The sequence below is a fragment of the Podarcis cretensis genome (genome assembly GCF_951804945.1).
Source record: "Podarcis cretensis genome assembly, chromosome: 1".
Lineage (NCBI taxonomy): Eukaryota > Metazoa > Chordata > Lepidosauria > Squamata > Lacertidae > Podarcis > Podarcis cretensis.
The window spans coordinates 99,226,607-99,244,739 of NC_137170.1; the positions used below are offsets into that span (position 1 = coordinate 99,226,607).

At 41.3% G+C, this 18,133-nt stretch overlaps 1 protein-coding gene across 3 annotated transcripts in view; it reads right to left on the reverse strand.

Moving 5' to 3' along the window:
* Window positions 1–792: 792 nt before the first annotated feature.
* Window positions 793–18,133, reverse strand: part of TMEM163 (transmembrane protein 163) — a 112,038-nt gene continuing 94,697 nt past the window's right edge. For all 3 annotated transcript variants that reach the window (XM_079994748.1, XM_079994749.1, XM_079994747.1), the window contains 4 exons: window positions 17,546–17,642; window positions 8,955–9,066; window positions 2,313–2,454; window positions 793–1,918 (listed from right to left, as the gene is read on the reverse strand). In XM_079994748.1, coding sequence (XP_079850874.1) covers window positions 1,858–1,918; window positions 2,313–2,454; window positions 8,955–9,066; window positions 17,546–17,642 — 412 coding nt within the window. In that variant the 3' untranslated portion in view covers window positions 793–1,857. The remainder of the gene's footprint in view (window positions 1,919–2,312; window positions 2,455–8,954; window positions 9,067–17,545; window positions 17,643–18,133) is intronic.

Below are 18,133 nucleotides of genomic sequence, written 5' to 3' on the forward strand. Positions count from 1 at the left end.
ACCTAAAAAGTAAGGGGAAATGTTGTGTGCGTCTTATGGAGTGCAGGCTGCGCAGCTATCCCAGAAGCCAGAACAGCAAGAGGGATCGCTACTTTCACTGTGCAGCGATCCCTCTTGATGTTCTGGCTTCTGAGATTCAGAATATTTTTTTTCTTGTTTTCCTCCTCCAAAAACTAGGTGCATCTTGTGGTCTGGTGCATCTTATAGAGCGAAAAATACGGTAGTTTCAGGCAAATGCACTTCAGTGTTTTTTAATTGGAGATAAGCATTTTTTAAATAAAAATGTTTAATGCCTACTCCTACTACCATCAGTCTCACATTTTGAGTTCTGTGCAGATTTACGATGTAGCAGGTGTAAGAAAAAACATATAAAAGAAGGGTAGAGGAGTTGCTGTGTTGGCTACTCAGGATGTGACTACTGGATATGTAAGCTTTTATTCCACATACGTATTTCTGTGGAAGCAGCTGCTTGGGTAAATGTCTCATTTCTACCTTTGCAAAATGCAGTATCAAAACAGTAAGAGGTACGAAGTTATGTTTTGATAATTTCTGCATACTCACCAAATGTTAAACTCATGTAGAAAGGGCTTCATAGCTGAAAAAATGGCAGCAACATTTCAGAGGGCTTTTCTACAAGACGACTTGTTCTATTGAGGAAGCAATCTTGAACACACTTACAAGTTAGTAAGCACCACTGAAGACAGCAGGACTTAATTTTAAATAAGTACATAGATTGTATTGTTAATGTATTATCTAGAGAGCTTTTTTTAAAGGTTAATTACAGGTACTGTATAAAATAGGTAACAGCTTTATTGATTTACATGATGGGAGTCATAACTTGTAATCCAGATATTAAATTACATAAGATGGTGGGTGGGAACATGGAACACCTACAAAATAGCCTAACTAACAGTAGAAAGGCTATCTTACTACCACCTTGAAACCATCACTTTTACCAGACAACAGGACACCCATGTATTTACCCATATATACCGCTACATAAGTGCATAATACAGCCATAGACATATAATCAAAAACTACCCCCTCTTGCTTTTTTGGCTTTTGCCTGTACATTAACACCTTGTGCTTATTTTGTCTGTGCAGCTTAATATATATTTCATAATGTGTTGCTTCATATTTATGCAGTGCAGAGAATTTTAGAAAATAGTATGAAATTCACATTAGATTCTTTGAATTTAAAAATGGAGCAGTTTGGGAAAGGGGGTTGATTTGAGGCTGGGGGGGGATTAATTCCATGCATCAAGTAGTGTCTGTTGGCCCCCATAAGCTAAGTACAATACCACTGAGTTCTGTGCAGAAGACATTGGGAATGTCTCATTTGCTGGCACATTCTGGAACGTTGGTGGCAACGTAACTAAAGGCCATCTCTTGTCTATATTAGATGCAGTAGTAGTCTCTTGTCTATAGAAGCTCATGCCACAATAAATCTGTTAGTCCTTAAGGTGCCATGGTAAAAGACTACTGTGGCTGTGCCCTCTCGGGTTTGGCTTCTTTATACAGGCATCTGTTGTGCTGAAGAACTCTTAATATTCCAGAAGACAAAACATGGCGGCTTGATTAGAACTGTGCACTTTGCTCATCTCAGTTACCATTTGCAGGATTTTAAATAGCACACACAAAAGAAAACGGCTGCTTGTTGCTACTTTTGCCAAGATCTAAGCGGTGTACATATTTGCCTAATTGTACAGATTGACCTTTTCTTGGAAATATAATGTAAAAAGAAAATATACCATGAGAAACAAAGTGCAATCTTGTAAGTATAATTGGCACCGTTTGCCAGGATGTAGTACGTTATCACATTTTGCAAAATTTTATTCAGTCCATGGTGCTCTGTCTTTATTCAAACATTTCATAATGACGTGTTTGCCGTACACGAGGAACCATGTCCACAAGTAGTCTGGAAATGAAAGCACATGTTGATGAAGGACAAAAGTCACAAGTTGTAAGCAGAAAATCATGGACAATGGTGCTGGAAGATTTTTGAGAATATATCTTTGTATACTATCCGGAGCTCAACCACTGCAAGTAGATTTTGATAAGGTGGATTCTAAAAGGTGTTCTAAGCAAGGCATGCAATTGTAAGTCACCCAATACATTGATATTTAAGCAATGAAACTTTGTAGTAATAAGGTAGTAAGGGCAATGGTAAATAATGACGGTACATCTCAGGAAATGGTGTTGAGGTTGCTACCCCATGCCTCAAGCATCATATACAAGGAACAGATCATCACAGTATCTCTTAAGCATGCAAACACAAAGAATAAGGTGAAAAAAGAAACAACTTCACTTACTTTGCTCCATAGGCAAATATTGTCAGTCCAATTAGAACACCTATACTTCCATCCAGGTACCAAACAGCAGCATTGTGTTTAAAAACCTCCGCACTTATAAGTATGGAGAATCCCATTATTCCTCCTACCAGAGAGTTGAAACCTGAAATAAAAAGTATAAATTTAGACTTGTCCAAGAACTAAAGAGTTTGCTCATGAGTTTAATGAGTTACATGTGTACCATTGTCAACTCACATAAAATAAACCCACTAAGAAATTTAAGCTTTTCCAGGTACTGGCCACAAGATGTCACTCGGATCATGTGTCTCACATGAAAATACTGACCACTTTGATACTGCAAGGTGTCTTTTTTATCAGACTTTGCTTATGTTTACATTATGATAGTTAGGAATCTAGGATAAGTGCAGAGAACATGCAACTTCCTTCATCACAGAGCTTGTTCTGTAGGTTTTAAGGAAACCTACGCCAGCTTGGCTAACTCTCAACCACCCTTCATTGCCTTTTCCCTGGAGGGTCTCTCTATATAGAGAGCCAGAATGTCTGAGCCTTTAGGAATTCATAAAGGCTCAAGTAATCCTCTGCATCCAAGTGCTAAGGATGGTTTTTGTATTCACTACAATGCCTTGGAATTTCTACCACTCATCCCACCTTTGAATAGTTAATACTTGTACTTCAAACTACTCCATTTCTTCCTAGTTCTCACTCAGGTAAAGGTAAAGGGACTCCTGACCATTAGGTCCAGTCGTGGACGACTCTGGGGTTGCGGCGCTCATCTCGCTTTATTGGCCGGGGGAGCTGGCGTACAGCTTCCGGGTCATGTGGCCAGTATGACTAAGCCACTTCTGGCGAACCAGAGCAGCGCACAGAAACGCCGTTTACCTTCCCGCTGCAGCGGTTCCTATTTATCTACTTGCCCTTTGACGTGCTTTCAAACTGCTAGGTTGGCAGGAGCTGGGACTGAATGGGAGCTCACTCCATCGTGAGGATTCGAACCACCAACCTTCTAATCGGCAAGCCCTAGGCTCAGTGGTTTAGACCACAGCGCCACCTGCGTCCCACTCACTCAGGTACCCACACCATTTTACAGAAATGCGAATCAGGCATTCTAACTTCTCTCTGTAATGCAGTTTCGCTTTATGCATGTCTATCCAGCATCTTCACACCCTATTGGTAATTAGATTCCTCCCATCTCTGCTGCCTCTTAGGGTGCTGGTCCAAGCAGAATGCTGTCTTTGGGTGCTTCCATATGTGGGCCAATAGGCATTTCAGATCAGACTGCTATGTGTGTATTCAACATGTTAGTTTCCACACATTCCTTTTTGTTTCCCCCCAGTCATGGCTAATCATTGCTGTTTCACTGCTTGCCACTCACACTAGAAGATGGAGATTGCTGGAATGACTCGAGGGCTTTTTGGTTGTACACTCAAGTTACTCCTACCCTACCATTCATTGCTTTTTCTGTTCTGGGCATGCCCTGAGGCACTGATGCACTTTGCCCTTACCACCTAATCATATGCATTAAGGTGTCAAATGTGTGCTGGGAGGGGGGGTGCCTTATTTCATGAGCACCCAATCTCTTGCTGGGGATGGGCCACCGAAGATCCCCTTGGGAGGGAGATCACTGGAATGAAAAATACTTAAAAGGGCAATAAAAATAGCAAAAGCACCCTACTTCAACTCAGCCTAATGGCAATCAGCCTTCCCTCATTTACCATACTAACACCTAGGGATGCTAGGTACCTATCTGGCTGGCCACAAGATGTCTCTCCTGTGCAGCGAGAAGTCTTTGAGAAATTGCAGTCCTGACTAGTGCTGGTGAAACATAAAATACCGCCTTGCCTGTTGTGCTGTTGCTGTTCTATCCATGTTTCGAAGGGGCTACTAATTATACTGCACAACAAATTGATATTTATTTTACTTAACAGAATTGGTATACCGCTTTACAAAGCAGTTTACAAAGAATACAGTTTGGACTGTGGGAATCATCACAAACAGAAGAAAGCTTGGAGAATGGGACTTGCCTACCCTCCATCCCAGCCCCCCAGCTTTGTAATTTGATTATTTTCAGATTCTAATGAAATTTGCATTTGGAGAGAAAAGGATTAATGAGGCCAGAGTGGCTGCTTAAAGTTCCTTAATAGTCAAGCTGCCAGCCTCATCCTTTGTTAGAAAAGTTACAGGTAAATAGCCCAGAATCCCCAAGGAAATAGAGTTAAGAAGCATATCTCCAAACTAAGGACAACCTTAAGCAAGTGTGTACATGCACACATTTGCCCATAGAAAGATATAGACAGAAACAAAGAAAACTGCAGTTCGAATCAGGAAGGCAGAATGAGCTTTTGGAGATCTGATGTAGGAGCAATGATTTCAATAATGTTATTCTGTCTCCACCTATGCTCAGCTTGTGTATCTGGAAATAACTTGAATATTACAAAAAAAAAAAAAAACCCCAAAACTATTAAATCACAATGATTTATTTTCCAAAGGCAGCCAGACCTGGATGAGCACTGCCCCTAGAAGATTTCACCACTTGGAGAAATGGTAGTGTACATAATACTATTCCTGCGTTCACCTTATGTGTCAGTAGCAAGGTCTGTCCAAAACATTTGGGTACCTAAGGCAGACGTCCAAATGGCACTCCCCCTCCAGGGGCAAAGGTGTGGTGGGTGCAGAACGCCCTAGGTGTCACCATTGAAGGGGATGACAAAATGCCGAGCGGCACTCACCTGGGAGAGACGCTCTGGCTTGGGTGCACACAAGCACTGCGCTGCCCAAATGGTCCGCCCACTGCCTCCCCCACCCCAGCTGTAGGGCAGCTGAGTGGGAGGAGGCAGGCAGACTCCTGAAGCCCCGTGGCACGGCACCCCAGGCGCCCAAGCAGTTTCCTCCACTGCAACCCCCCTCACCAGGGAAGAAGGGGTGAGGGAAGATTTACAACAGAAACAAGTGGTGGTGGAATCTGCTGTCCTGGTGGTTCATGCTGCCTGAAGCAGTTACCTCACCTTGGCTCATGGGTGGGCTGGCCCTGATCAGCAGCAATTTACCAGGGTAAATAGATAGTTCAGTTATCTATTGTTATCCACAAGTCTCTGCCTGCTGACCAGGTTCCATCTTGAGCCTTCCCAGATACCATATTGTCTCTGTTAACTTGAGAACATTGGCAAGCATAATATATGCCTCCTCACTTAGCATGTTTTTAAACAATTAACTAAGACTAAATACACGAGACATCTGCAGACTTAAAAAAAGAAATCCCTGTTAGATAGAAAATGCTGAATTCTGCACCCCACTCTGTGCTGTCTAAAAGAAACTTACAGTTCTACAGGCTGTCACGGCAGGAAGCAAATTAACAGGAATCAGAAAAGTGCTAACATACTAATTCACTTTGTGCAACTGCTGCTTCCACCCCCTTGCTGTATTGCTTGCTTGTGGGTGAGAATCTCACCCTCCCAAAGATTATATTCTACCAAAAGCTAAAAATACAAAGAGAGAAATCTGTGCATAGCTGCCTGACTAAAATAGCTTGAATGCACAGACACCAGGCTAATTACAGAGTTCAGTCTCTAATTTAGCTAACAATAAAATCAGCAGCAACACAATTATCACAACAACGTAATTAATGGAAGAGAAGTTCCTCAGCTATTTGCAAAATCTGGGACTAGTTGAAAACACTGGTAATCGTGGCCTATTAAACAGGTAGAGAAGTGGGACAAAACATTCCATCAGTTTTACCACTGAGCCAATTCAGATGGTCTTATCTTGGTTTAATAAGCAGAGATATGAATGAGCCTTTTTTATCAACACACACAACCACTTTGTGCGAGCTGCAATTAAACCCAGAAGTCAAGAATTCCCAGTTTTGAGGAAACTGACATCTGGTGAAACTACGGTCACCAGCTCTTAACAAGCCAGGGTATTTAAACAAAACTTCCAACCATGGATAGAGACTTCCTGGTTTAAATCACAACTGGAGAAAGGGTCTGCACAGACAGGCAAAAACTCCTTAATATTTGGCTTATTCATCAGCTGAAACAACTGTTATACAGTGGTACTTTGGGTTAAGTACTTAATTCGTTCTGGAGGTCCGTTCTTAACCTGAAACTGTTCTTAACCTGAGGTACCACTTTAGCTAATGGGGCCTTGCGCTGCCGCCGCACGATTTCTGTTCTCATCCTGAAGCAAAGTTCTTAACCCGAGGTACTATTTCTGGGTTAGCGGAGTCTGTAACCTGAAGCGTCTGTAACCTGAAGCATCTGTAACCTGAGGTACCACTGTATACAACTGAAAATGGCCCTTCTACAATGGGTCCTTTAATACAGGGGTGGCTAACTTTGGAGTCTATGACTGTACTGACCCAGGGTGAATCCCCTGGGGGCCATGCAGAAAAGGAGACATGGCCTTACTTTTAAACAAAAAAACTGTGACCTTTTTGGGGAAAAAATCGTTGTATAATTCATTCAGAAGCAGTAACACCAAGCACACCTTCACCCCCAAAATTGCTTTCATTGATTAAGCAGCTGGACTTGACACTGAACTTCTGGGTAGGAGGATAAATTCCCAGGAAGGCACATCTTTTTTTGGGACCCCCAACAGTGGCAGGAAAGGAGCAGCAGCTGGCACAACTCCAGAGCAGGTAAACTTTTACTGCTTCCATGCTCTGCTTTTGCTGCTGCTCTTCCTGAAAGGAAAGGGGAAAAGCCAGACCATTCCTGGGGGACCACAGAGAGAGAGACACACAGAGACATGCAAAAATCACTGAAATGCAGCAGCTGGCCTTGATTATAGACTTCTAGGAGTGGTGGGAAAATTAAACAATTGTTTTTTGGACTACAGAGGGGGCATTTGTGTTGAGTTAATTACCATAGCACACTCACGCCAGTACTTTAGCCTCCAAGTTTCAGTAGTTCAAACTTAAAAGCATCTCAGCACTCTCATCAATCATGGATTTTCTTTTTTTAAAAAAAGAATTGCCACAATTGTTTGCTCACAGATTTGTGAGCAAACAATTGCTTGCTCTGACAGCTGTGATGATGTGAAAGCAGTCACCTTTTTTTGCTACCACAAGCACCACTTGCTCCTCCAACAGTTGTGATCCTTCTTCAACAGTCAAATCATCTAGGGAAATTTTACTCATGATGCTACACCCTACAGAATATCACAGGGCAGTATTTTCACCCATCCCAGGGGGTGGAAAGAGCAACCCTGACCCTCCTAAAGGAGCCTGTTCCAATGCTTTAGTTTGTAACAATGAGTCTCCTGTTTCTTACAACCAATGTTTCACTGTGAGGAGAGGGGCTTATACTTAGAAAGAGAAATGGTCTTTAAGGTACATAGGCCCCAGGCAATTAAGAGCTTCAAACACTAGGAAGCTAACTAGCAGCCAGTTCAACTGCTGCAGTACTGAGTAAATATGGTCTCACCTCCCAAAATGTACCAGTAGGAAAGCAGTGGCATTCTGCAGCTTCCAAATGATCTTTGTGGCACTCTCTCACACAAAGCGCAATGCAGTGATCATTCCTAGAGACTATAAAAGCTCAGTACACACGGCTAGACCCTTTCCAATAAATACCAGAGCTTAGGTAACACAGATTTTTTTAAAAAAATAATGCTTATATGTTACTTTTCAACAGATCTGAACCATATTTAATTGCATTAAATTGAAATTGGTATCAAAGCATCTGTTTCCAGCTTTTGTTTTCAGGATCACAGAGAGGCACCATGCCTCAGAATACCACACAGCAGGAAAAACCTATTGCACTCATGTCTTGCTTGAAAATCCTATTTCACTCATTTGTCCCACATGATGGACCACTGTGGGAAACAGGATGATTGCACTAGGTAGCCTTTGTCTGTGCTCCCTACTTGAATTTCCATATGTCTGCTGTCTTGACTCCTGTGGAATTTTTCATTTGGAGCAAGACAAACAGGGGTTGTCCCCGATAAAAAATTACAGTATTCTTGCTGCTGTTTGACACCTTTTTATGCACTACACAGCAGCCTTTATGGACGAAACCATCGAGTATCAGAAGAAGCCTATGATTTGGCCATGTTTTGTGGGCTTCTCATTTCCTGCAACACACACACTCCATCTGACTACTTGTAATGCATTCAAGCTCTCCTGACTTGCTTGCAAATATTATTACTATTATTAACTCCTTGGGATTTACTGGTCTCCATGCTTTATTTAAAGGGCTACTTCCATCCATCGTTTTGTCACTTGGAATGTCTTCATTTTTCTATAGCTTATAGTTGCCAGAAATGCCTGAAATAAAAATCTCTGCAAATCAGGGAAGCTAAGGCTGCATACATACAATGCATTTAAAGCAAGCACACCCCCCCGCCAAAAAAAGAGAATCCTTTGTTAAAAGTGCTGGGAATTATAGCTCTGTGTAGGGTAAACTACGGTTCCTATTAATCTTGGCACAGAGGGGGGTGTTCTGTCCTTACAGCATTTGGTGATTATGCAGTCCAAATCAAATGTTTAATTTAATAGTAAGAAACTCAACAAATCTGTCAGCTGCATGTTAACTGGTAGCTCATATCTGTAGCTGTTTTTGTATTTTACCTTATGTTCATCTCACTCATCTTTCATCTTATATAAAAGTAGCCAAAACATAGAGGAATGTGATACTTGCTACTTACCATCAGTTAACAATGCTCTGCTTGTGAGCACATTCCCCAACATAAATTTGATCACTGCCAAGGTAGTACAAAGGATTCCACTTAAAATAGAAACACTATATAGAAAGTTATCCTGGAAAAGAAAAATGAAAAATATATTATGTGTCACTTTTGCCATGTAATACAAAGCTGTCAAATAAATGTATAGATCTGGGCCCGAACAAAATGCTTCTGGAGGTGGCTTTGGCTAGATATATCTGAACAGCTGTGAGTGTGGGCACACGAGCAATTCACACACATATCTCAATCAGTAAATGTTATCTTCGAAAGGGAACTACATTTCTCTCCCATAGGGATATGTGAGAGTGATGTTCTTACCCTCTCTGTGCAAGAAAGATCAACAACTTCCCCATTCAAACATACTTCAGGAGCATGAAAAAGGTGCAAGATTCAGCAGCACATCTGCTGGAGCACACCAAAGACTTCCAGGATGGATCAAAATCCACAATGGCTGAGAAGAAAAGGAGAAACTAGCCCCTAGCACAGAGCCGTCTTTCCCATTGGGTGGGCTGGCGGGCATGCAGCTTCCTTCCCAAGCCTCTGCGGGAGGAGAGTGATCCCCACAGAGGCATAGGATGGAAGCTGCGCCCCGCCAACTGTATGGCTGGCGGACGTGCAGCTGTCTTCCCAAACCCCCACGGGAGGAGAGCGATGCCCGCAGAGGCTTGGACAACTCTGGGAAACGGGGGTGGGGCGCCAGATATGCTTAAAATGGCCCTGTCCTAGCAGCTTGTCTGGCAAGTATCCTGGAAGGGGGGATTAGGTTGCAAGGATGTGTACTATGAGAGTAAACATACAGGTTCTGGGCTGGCTAGCTGCCAGCCCTGAATATGACCACTGATAGCTATATAGCAGAAAACAAGGGTTATGGAAAGTGGGAAGGGGGCAGCCATGGGAGTAGCCAGGATTTATTTGGGGGGTAGACTTTATGTTTGGGGGACAGAACAAAGTCATCTGCAACACACCTGGTCAGTTAGTTAGGTATTTTTATATACGTACCTGATTTGGGGGGGGGGCAGCTGCACCCTCCTGGTTATGCCCATGGGGGTAACTGTGACTCCCTCCCCGCACTTTCCTCTAGCATTATATAGGAATAATGAGAAGGAGAGGAAAAATGAGACCCATTCTCTTTCCCAGATTCTCTGCTCTATCAGTGCTCATATTCAGGGTCGCTAGGCAATCCTAAACCTGATCCCTCCATCTCTTTATAGAACAGGGATGGGAAAGAATAAAAGGGTCCATTTCCCTGTCACCCTTCCAGAAATGCCTCCCCTGCCTGGCCTTGACATTTCAAACCAGCCTGGAACAGGAAAACTCTCCTTAAGGGGTAGGGATACAGTGCAACATTTCATTGCACATGCCACATGCACTGTCTATTTTTTAACTAGAAATAGGTTACCGTATATACTCAAGTGTAAGCCGACCCGAATATAAGCCGAGGCACCTAATTTTACCACAAAAAACTGGGAAAACTTATTGACTCGAGTATAAGCCGGCTCACCACACCACCACACACACTCTGGTGGGCTGGAGTGTGTGTGTGTGTGTGTGTGTGTGTGTGTGTGTGTGTGTGCGTGTGTGTGCATGCGCACACAGCGGAGGGGGCTTCTCCCTCCCTCCAGCCCCTCCCATCCCCCTGCCTACCTAGGGTGCTGTTGAGAGGCAGAGGCTGGTGGTGGCAGCAGCAGTGGAGGAAGAACAAGCAGCCCAAAAGGGCTGCTTTCAGGCTGCTCGTTCCTCCTCCACCACCGCCAACAGCGGCAAAGGTGGCGGAGGAGGAAGGAGCAGCCCAAAAGGACCCTCACTTGAGTATAAGCTGGGTGGGGCAATTTCAGCATAAAAAAATGTGCTGAAGAAGTAGGCTTATACTCGAGTATATGCAGTATCATACCAACTAAGATCTAATAAAACAACAGTATTCTCATTCTAGGATTTTATTTTATTTCAAAGTTGCATGCTCCATGCAAATATTATGACTGAAACACTCTTTAAAACCCCCAGCTTTATTTAATACAAGTAAAGAGCTGAAAAGAAGGAACAGAGGAGGAAAAGCAAGTGTAGGAGAGTAAAGGAATCCAGTTTTCAAGTACTTGAGACCAGCAAGATCTGTTCAAGGAATCCCTGCAGTATTTCAATGCATCCACTGAGTGGAGCTACTCACCACAATATCTGTATGACTATTCTATGCTTCTTTACGGAACAATACAGCTCCCAGGGCTCTCCCACTCCACCACCTGCCCCAGGATTCCCACTGCCACCAGTACCAAGTACCACTGACAAATACGCAACTATTACAGCCTAGATTACCTTTGGGAGGCAGAATGAATGAGCTGAATTAGGAGTAGACTTGTGCACCTGAGGGTCTAGTGAGTTGTGTTGTGCACCACAGGGTCAAGGATAAAAGATACGGCAAGAGACAAGTGGAAGTGCTTGTTATGAAGATGAAAACTGAAATGGCAAAGAGATGGGCAGTGACCTGGTATCAGCCATCACTGGTAACACATCAGGAACCTCAACAGCATCCCACTTGGTGTGAACGATTACCTTTCCAAATTAATTCATCTTCCAGAAAACTGATCAGAAGAGACACTTTAATATGGTACTAAATTAATAAAATAACCCTGACCATCTGCTGCCATGTCCCCCAGGACCTTTCCTCTTTGTCGCCTCAGATTACCTTCTTGCCATTGCTTCTGAAAATCATTAAATAAGGAATCAAATCCATCGAGATTCATTGTTCGCTACCTCACTAGATTTTAATTGGAGCAACAGCACTGAATTAGAAAGAGAAGATTAATTTTTTTAAAAAAAAAAAACCTAAACACTACCATAATCTGCAGCCTTCTTTTGTTTGAAATGAAACTCATTTTTGTCCAGTTGTGCCATTGTTTCTATCTGCCTAAGTATATCCCATTCTATCCTAAACATCTTTGCTTGTGACATAATGCAGCTACAAATAATTATGTATTTAACTACGTTTTACACTATGCTTTGATGTTACACTGCCATAGCCATTCCAGTTACAAAGCCATTTATAAATCCTATACTAAGTACACCCACAGCAAATCTGTGAACAAAGCAAAGTGTATACACAACAGACCTGAATGAATAGAATCAAGCCTTCTCCCTCAATAATTGCAATGTTTTTGAACTTTTCCTTCTTTCTTTCTCCCTCCCTCCCTCTCTCTAACATTTTGCTTACAAGACTGCTGGGCCAGAAAGACCTCATCTGCCGAGCTTGTTTACTTGTTCACAAACCTTAATTTGCATCTCTGCATACATATCTATTAGCATATGCAAATTTCTTTCACAGGTCTGTGCTCTGAGTCTTTTAAGTGCTTGATTGTGCCCCTGATAGGGAAGAAGTGGGGGAAAGAACAGGGCAGACTTTTCTGACCTTTTTCTTTATGGTTATGCAATGATTGAACTGCAAGGCAAGCTGAAATCTTATCATATATTTCACTATACTAGCAAATCCATCTCAATAAAAGCACGCAGGGCATCACCATGGAAACTGCACATTACAAAGAGCAAACAAGGAAGGTATCTGTGGCCCACCACCATTCCTTGCTAAGGTTATATCCTTGAATCCAGTTTTATGCTTACAAGTATAGTGTGGATGCCCTCTAACCCAAGAATACATTGTTGAGTTGCAGTGACTTCAGCTGTTTCCAAATCACTTAATGCCCATCATCAAGGAGAGTGCTAGTTTCATAAACAGGCAACACAAACTTCAGGATTGCTCATACCTGAGGATGTTCTTTCAAGAGTGTTTCTTTCTTACTGCACTAAACATTACTATTTAGGAAAAGGTAATTCTGTGTGATGGAACCTGCATTTGGTTAATGTACAACCGTACTAACTGCAATGCAGATACAGTACTGCTCACAGAGAATATCTACTTCCCATAAATGAAAGTATGAAAACCAGAGTGTGCTGTAATTTAGACAATGAAAGAAGGCACTTGGATTTGATCCTAATAATGCAAAAAATAGAATAGCTCTCAGAAACTGGGGAAATGTTTAAAAACAACCATAGGTATAAACCAATAAATAATATTAGTATGAAATTGTGTCTCATACCACATCCACTGTATATTTGCGACTGGGTGGTGGAACTTCCTGTATGGGACTAAGAGAAGCTATCATGCAGATGCACCCAAATTCTCTTTGTGCAAACACACACACATGATATACTCCATAACTGATTTTTACCTAAACTGTGTTGTTGTTGTTGTTTTAACTCCCAGAAAGGCTGGACCTGGGGGCCACAGCCCCTGCTGCCCAAGCTCTTTGATATTGCTACCCAAAGTGTGGCAGATGATGGAACTGTGAAAAACAAATCCAGCATCTTTGTTTGGCCACTAGGTTGCAAGTGTATATACTGACCTGCACCAAAACACCACAGGGCAATTTAAAGCATAAAAATGTATTAACCACACAACCCAATAACATCAATTATTTAACGCTAAAAAGCTGCTTTTGCTGTTCCTACGTCATTTCAATTTGGCATGCTATCACCTTTAAACCATATATATACATATACATATACATTATATATATATATATATATATATATATATATATATATATATATATAATAGCTGTAGCATAGTTACTACTGTTCTGTGAAGGAAGCATACTTTGATAAACTCAATTCATGGAGTGATCGAAGTCAATGCAATATTGTGTGCACACAACAGTGCACTCTCAAGAGGAGTACCACCAGTTCCCCAAAATTAACCTTTTAGCAAATATACCGTACATCTAAGATCTGACTGTGTGCGCCAGCATAGTCGCAGATCTAGTAACGAACAGGATCAGTGGGTGAGCTGCACTGCTGTAGTCTTAGTTTTCAACCAGTACATTGTGTCTCTTAGACCAGACGTATTTTCACTACTCATCTAAAAGCACAACTAGTGTTACAAATAATAGCTTCTTAAGATACATTTTTATACTGGAACTTCAGCTTTCCTTTGTTGTGGCAAATAAAGTAACCTTATTCCCATCCTAGCAAACAACATCCTGGATCATACTAATGAATGTAAACTGCACTGCCACTGCATGGATGATACTGCTGCCTGGGGAAATAAACACACTCCCTGAATTGCAAGTAGCTATTGATTTAGCACACCAAGCAAATGGTTGTACTCTCCCTGGCCCTTTGAGCTGCTTTATCAAACAAGAAATCATATGCATTTTGTGGTACGTAACAAAAGAGATAACCTATTTTTGGGGACATGGAATTATAATAAATTATAATGAACTGCTGAATTTACAGTCTACAACAAGAAGAGAAAAAACCTCAAAAAGATTGTTAGTTCCTCTGAAATAAATTAATAACTTAACTGAAAAATATGTCAAGACTAACAGCACTCTTGAAAGTAACTTTCAGAAAACCATTTTCAAAATATGGGCTGTTTTTCGTGCCACTATACCAAGCCTAATAATCTCTGGTTGCATGCAAAGTGCTCTGGTGCAAGGAACTTAAAAAAAAAAAAAAAGACAATATATTTCAGAAAGCAGGATATTCAGTAAGGTTACAGCATTATTTTAGACCAATTCTCAGTGGGTTACCTTCTCTTAGAAAGTATAGAGATCATTTAGAATTAGCCCCAAGTGCACTTATCAGGGGCTTGCCTAGCTATTACTTGCTCACTATAGTAAAGAGCCCAAGGCCAGCATTTTTGCAGTTATCAGAGTGATGCCACTATCAACACAACTGCAAAGCTGAAATGATTTTTTGGACAATGCAATTTGCAACAGAGGGCAGTAGCAGGCCACAGGAATATAAGATGAGATGACAAGAGTTGCAGCAAGCAGAGTCAAATCAATCAAAGAAGACAGCAACAAGGTTATCTCAGAGTGCTATCTACAGGTCATCAACAACCCATCCTGGACTGTGAGGAAAGAAACCTCATTCAAGTTCATACAAGGCTTCTAAACAACGAGCTGTAAGTAAATGAAGGCGTAAGGAAAACTTGAAATGTTACCTTTGTATCATGGGAGCATCTGTGGCATGCACAGATGAAGGTTGCCAGTACAAGACCTGACTCTGAAACTGAAATAATGGCAAAATGGCCCCAGGAAGCCCAGAATGAAACATTTATGCAGTCTGCTAATTCCCAGGCCTTCCTTGCAACTCAGGCCTCTTTGGCTAGGAACCGAAAAGATGCACCACAACTTCACAAGAGGACTTTCTAAACTGCGGCAATCTGAAAAACTTGAGGCAAAAGACAGAAGCGTGCCTCCACCATTCCATGCACAGAAGCTAACACAAACACTGCCTTCTAGCCTATTTGTGCACTCTGCATACACCCAGAGACACAAGCATCTGTTGGCATTCTTAATTATGCCACCTGAGGCAGCCAACTCACCCTTACTAATGATAGGGTGAAAAAGGTGAAAAAGGATGCCCCTTGATAAATAGAAAATTCATGTGAGCATTGTGAAAGTACCTTACAGCAGCAGCTTCCAAAATTGATTCTGAATTACACATTGAGTGATTAGTCAATATAATCCATACCTACAGCATGTTGAGTATGGACAGGGAACACCCTGATCTGAATCCCTGCAACACTATGGTCAAGTAGCCTTGACCAAATTTCCATCTTTCGGCCTGAAACTACCTCACTAGGTTGCTGTAAGACTGAAACACTCCGCTCTGAAGTCCTTAAAGAAAGAGGGAACATTAAGCCCTAAAACGGCCCAGAAACAAATGCAGACTAGAAGCCCAGCATAAAGAAAATTTATACTTGTCCTGTTCTTTGACAGAAAATGTTTTAATTTGCTATGTAAATTATATTGCTCCAAACCAAGATTTAAATGTTATCTTTCTTAACATTAAAGGAATGGCAACATTTTCTAGTGGAAAAGTGTTGTTCCACAACCGCATGACTCAAAATCAGAGTCATGCTGCTTAAATTTTACACCAAGCTAGGAAAGCCTATTCTGAAAAGAAGCTTAATTCATGAAATCTGACATTTTCAAATAAATTAACATTTCTAAAAGTCTCTGGAAAATATGCTCCTTTGTGTCAATTTAAATGGGTTACAATGCACTACATGGGCTTCATTCTCAGACATTGTTGGATAAAATTCCACACTTATGTAAATGCAATCTGAACTCTAGCACAAAATACTATTTTGAAGAGTCTAAACTTTCACTTTAAACTGCTTCAAGCCTTTAGGGATGTGGGCATGAATTATTATTTTTCCAGTAACCCAATTCACAATAAGAGGTGGCTCTTTAATCCAAATTATGCACAAAATCCAGCTGCATGTGGAAAACATCTAAACATATTAGTAACCTGGTAATATATGTGCATCTCCATGTATTATCCATATAGTAAACCTGTGCTATCATGTCCATCTGTCCTCTTTTATATAGAACAAATGTCTGGGTATTTTACAGAAGATGGTTTTGATCTCCATTGCAGGCCAGAAAAGGGTATGAGGGAAAGAAGGCAGCAGGATGACTGCCATATTACTTTAAAATCATAGCACTTTATGGTTTCTATTTACAGTACTGTATTACTCCTTTCACACATATAGTAAGTTGGATACAGCACCAATATGCTGTGCTTTTCCAGCATGAGATTTGCATAATTTTGACAACTTCCAGACATGCAGCATGAGTATTTGTCCATGAATGTTTGTGAATATTGTTCAATGTTCACTTTCACAGCCTGTATCTTTCACCAATTTTGCAAAGCAACAACGTGCCTGTAGCCTCAAGTTGACATATGGTTTCTTGGCTGCAGCAAGTTATGGAACATAAATTTACAGTTTAGGAAATGTAAGTAAATCTGAATCCAACCCATTCCACCTTCTTCTTAAAGCTTCCCTAGATTCTCTATCTTTGGATTAAACCTATATCTCTCTAGATGTTGTTGGACTCTACAACTTCCTTCAGACCTGGCCAACATGACCAATTGCCAGAGTTTAAGGGAGACGTAATTCAGCAATATCTGAAGGGCCACGGCCTCCTCTTTTCTGTTCTAATCATTCCTAGGTCCATTGTCTAAAGAAGTTTCCCAAACTTGGGTCTCCAGCTGCTTTTGGACTATGGTTCCCATCATTCCTGACCACTGGTCTTGCTAGCTAGGGATGATGGGAGTTGCTAGCTAGGGATGATGGGAGTTGTAGTCCAAAAACAGCTAGAGACCCAAGTTTGGGAAACACTGGTCTGAAGTGTGAAATACAGTGGATTCTTTTATTTCTAGAAGTGAATAAATTTTAGTTATTATTGCAAACAAAAACCATATTTGGAGCTCAAAAAAGATAAATATTAGTTAATGGTCAAATATGTACATTAAAGATAGAATATTTTCATGCCGTTCTGTTGAATTGTATTGTTTTTTCTCTTTTTTGTTTTCTTTCTCTTTTTTCTTTTTTGTAAGCTTTAAAAGTAATATTTTTTTATTTTTTTTAAAAAAAGAATTATACAGGGACCAAGCTCTAAGTGGACACAGGCATGTGCCTCCAATACCATATTATTCTAAGGCTAGATTTTAAGTTTTTCATTTTAAAAAGGTAAAATAAAAGGTCTTACCACTTCTGGAAGCAATTTAATTGCAAGGTCGTGGATGGCTTTGATCACTATACATAGCGAAGACAGGAGAAATATCACACCCAAGATGACACAGGCGCTGTAAAAAAGAAGAAAGGAAGAAATGTTTGTAACTCATTTGGAGCTTTGTGGCCTATTGATTGATGGCACACAGGATTCTGCAATGAACATAATGTTCAGAGAGTGAATGTCTGCTAAAGTCCTAGAGGTTGCTATACTGAATGAAGAGAAGCACACTCTGCCCTTTGCCATTGGACAGGAAACCAAAGGCCACTTGGGAAACTGCTCCTCCTGCATCCCATGAAAAATTATCACTGCAAAGGGAGAAAACATCACAGCAATCTTGCGGAAAAATCATCACTGAAAGGGGGAAGATCAGCCTGGCCCCATGCAACAGCAAGGGTTAAATATCAGGTCCTTTTAATCACAAGAACGGAAAAGAGAATCACTGTTAGGAACTCCAAGGTCTGAATTAGACATTTTGTGGTCATATGATGCATGCTCTATCAACTAGTAAGCTACCAGAGTCTGAATACCCTCAGGCCTCATGGTCCAGGAGCTGGGAGGCGG